This window comes from Octopus bimaculoides, chromosome 1 (assembly GCF_001194135.2).
Source record: "Octopus bimaculoides isolate UCB-OBI-ISO-001 chromosome 1, ASM119413v2, whole genome shotgun sequence".
NCBI classification, from domain to species: Eukaryota; Metazoa; Mollusca; class Cephalopoda; order Octopoda; family Octopodidae; genus Octopus; species Octopus bimaculoides.
In genome coordinates this window covers 94,377,130-94,379,813 of record NC_068981.1, presented here as the reverse complement: position 1 = coordinate 94,379,813, position 2,684 = coordinate 94,377,130, and the positions used below count along the sequence as shown (strand labels likewise).

Here is a 2,684-nt window from a genome sequence, read left to right as displayed (position 1 = left end):
ATATATGTATTTGTGTGTCTGTGTTTGTCCCCCCACCATCATTTGACAACCAATGTTGGTGTGTTTACCTCCCTGCAAATTAGCAGTTTGGCAAAAGAGACCGATAGAATAAGTACTAGACTTACAAAGAATAAGTCCTAGGGTTGATTTGTTCCAGCATTGCTGCATTCAAATGACTGAAACAAGTAATAGAAAAAAGAATATATATATTATATAATATATACACATGTGTGTGTGTGTGCATGTGCGTGTATGCATGCACATGTATGTGTAACCATAATTCAGTCCTTTTAGTATTCTTGATTAATAAATATGTATTGATTCATCCCAGAGTAGTGCAACAATCATAGCCAATAAGTTAATCTCTTTTAGATAGATCCACCAATGAATTATCAACTTCTGGGCCTAGTATATTGCCTCTCCAGGTTAAACTCAAAAAACGGATTTCAGTTGAATGTTGAATGGTAACCAAATACTTTAAAGTTATGCAATTATGCAGTGCATTCATTGCATATTGCAATAAGTTGTACCGCTGAAGATACCCATTTTGTTAGATATTTTGAGCCAATGAAAATTAAAATTTTCATCATGGATACACTTTAGTACTGGTGATGGGATACAAAAGGATGAATCTCCAACAGCCAAAATCATTACATTATCACTCCGTCTGTTGTAATTCTACAATATTTTTGAGAAATATAAAGACTTTTTTTTTCCAATTTTACTGTGTTGTTTGGTTTTCAATCAAAATTAAATAGCAAAATAACTCATTTTTTTTTCATTTTTTTCTCTTATTTAAAAGCGTGATGCATCATCTGCAAAAGCCATGGACCCCACCAATCTCCTCAATCTTGTTAAGTCAGTATGGGAGAAATTATCTGTTTTGACCAAATCTAACCAGACCAACTTTTGGGAGCCTTTGAACAAGTTATTGAAAAATCTGATTTTACAAAGTTTTTTGTACGATGAAAATACAAAAGAGCATAAAAACATATATAAGTATGTAAATGGTTCTTGTTTTCATTGAGTTACATGTAGGAAAAAAAAAGCTTAGAATAGTGCTAAATCAAATCTTTTCAATATTGTTTATATTCTGTTCCTAATATTATTAGCAATGTTTTTATTCAAAGTACAGGCTTTAATGGTCATGTAGTTAAGATGGTGGACTATGTACCACACACAAACACACACACACACACACACACACACACACACACACACACACATGATATTTTTTAAAAGTTTCATAATTATCATGTCATAAGTAAATGAAAAACAGTAAAAAAGGAGAAACAAAATGCTAGAAAGTGTGCGATTGAGAATAAGAGTGTCTGTGTGTGTGTGTGTGTGCATGCAAGAGTGTATGTGTCCATGTGTGTATGTGTGTTTCTGATAATAGCTTCAGAGATGATAAGAATGGAAGAATAGTTGAAGGTTTCTCTATACTCTCTTTAATGTATTGGTCTCTTCTTTTACAGAATTATTTCTCAGATATATGACTCAATACCAAGTTTCACGAACCATAGCCAATCTCCAGTGCAAAGTGTTTTCACAATGCTTTTAACAATGAATGCCACAAGCATTAATGAAATGTATACTAACTATCTTGGTAAGTTACTCAAGTTATCATCTTTAACTATTTTATTTACAGCAACAGCAAGGGATAGATTTCAGTGTAAGAGAATTTGCAGAATGTTTCTTTTCCCTTTCTAGATAAGAGACCTTTCATAAAACTTCCTCAGTAAATGTTCCTGGCAAAAATTTTGAATGTTACAATGTCCAGTTCCCTTACTGTATAAATGGCTCAATGGTTAGAGCATTGGGCTCACAATCATGAGGTAATGATTTCTATTTCTAGACCAGGTTGTGTTCTTGAGCAAGACACTTTATTTAATGTTACTCCAGTTTACTCATCTGCAGAAATAAGTTGTGATGTCACTGGTGCCAAGCTGTATCTGCCTTTATCTTTCCCTTGGATAACATCGGTGGCGCAGAGAGAGGAGGCTGGTATGCATGCATAACTGCTGGTCTTCCATAAACAACCTTGCCTGAACTTGTGCCTTGGAGGGGAACTTTCTAGGGGCAATCTCATAGTCATTTACGACCAAAGGAGTCTTTACTCTCTTTATGGGGACAAAATTTTAAAAGGTACAGACATGGTTTGTGTGGTTAAGAAACTTGATTTGCAGCCATGTGGTTTCAGGTTCAGTTCCACAGCATGGTACCTTGAACAAGTGTCTTCTATTTTGGCCCCAGGTTGACCAATGCTTTGTGAGTGAATTGGTTAATAAAAACTGTGTGGAAGACTGTCAAAGAGAGAGAGAGAGAGAGAGAGAGAGAGAGAGAGAAAGGGAGAGATGTGTTTATATATGTATCCTAGTGGATTTACTGCATTATGATAGCATATTGGAGTTCAGTGAATGTAATAAATTTGAGCGCCTACCCATTCTTTCAGTGTGTGTGTATGTGTGAATTAGTATATATACATATATACAAGTGTATGTATATATATATTCATACATACATACATATGTATGTATTATATGTATATTATGTGTGCATATATATATATATATATATATATATATATATATATATATATACATACACACACACATATATACATACTTATAAGCACATACATGCATGTATGTGCATATATATATAGCTCACAATGTATCATA

At 33.6% G+C, this 2,684-nt stretch overlaps 1 protein-coding gene across 1 annotated transcript in view; it reads left to right on the top strand.

Annotated features, from left to right (window-relative positions):
- Positions 1-2,684, top strand: part of LOC106873159 (uncharacterized) — a 161,723-nt gene that overhangs the window by 56,716 nt on the left and 102,323 nt on the right. Inside the window, exons 37-38 of the mRNA XM_014920386.2 lie at positions 803-999; positions 1,479-1,609. Coding sequence (XP_014775872.1) covers positions 803-999; positions 1,479-1,609 — 328 coding nt within the window. The remainder of the gene's footprint in view (positions 1-802; positions 1,000-1,478; positions 1,610-2,684) is intronic.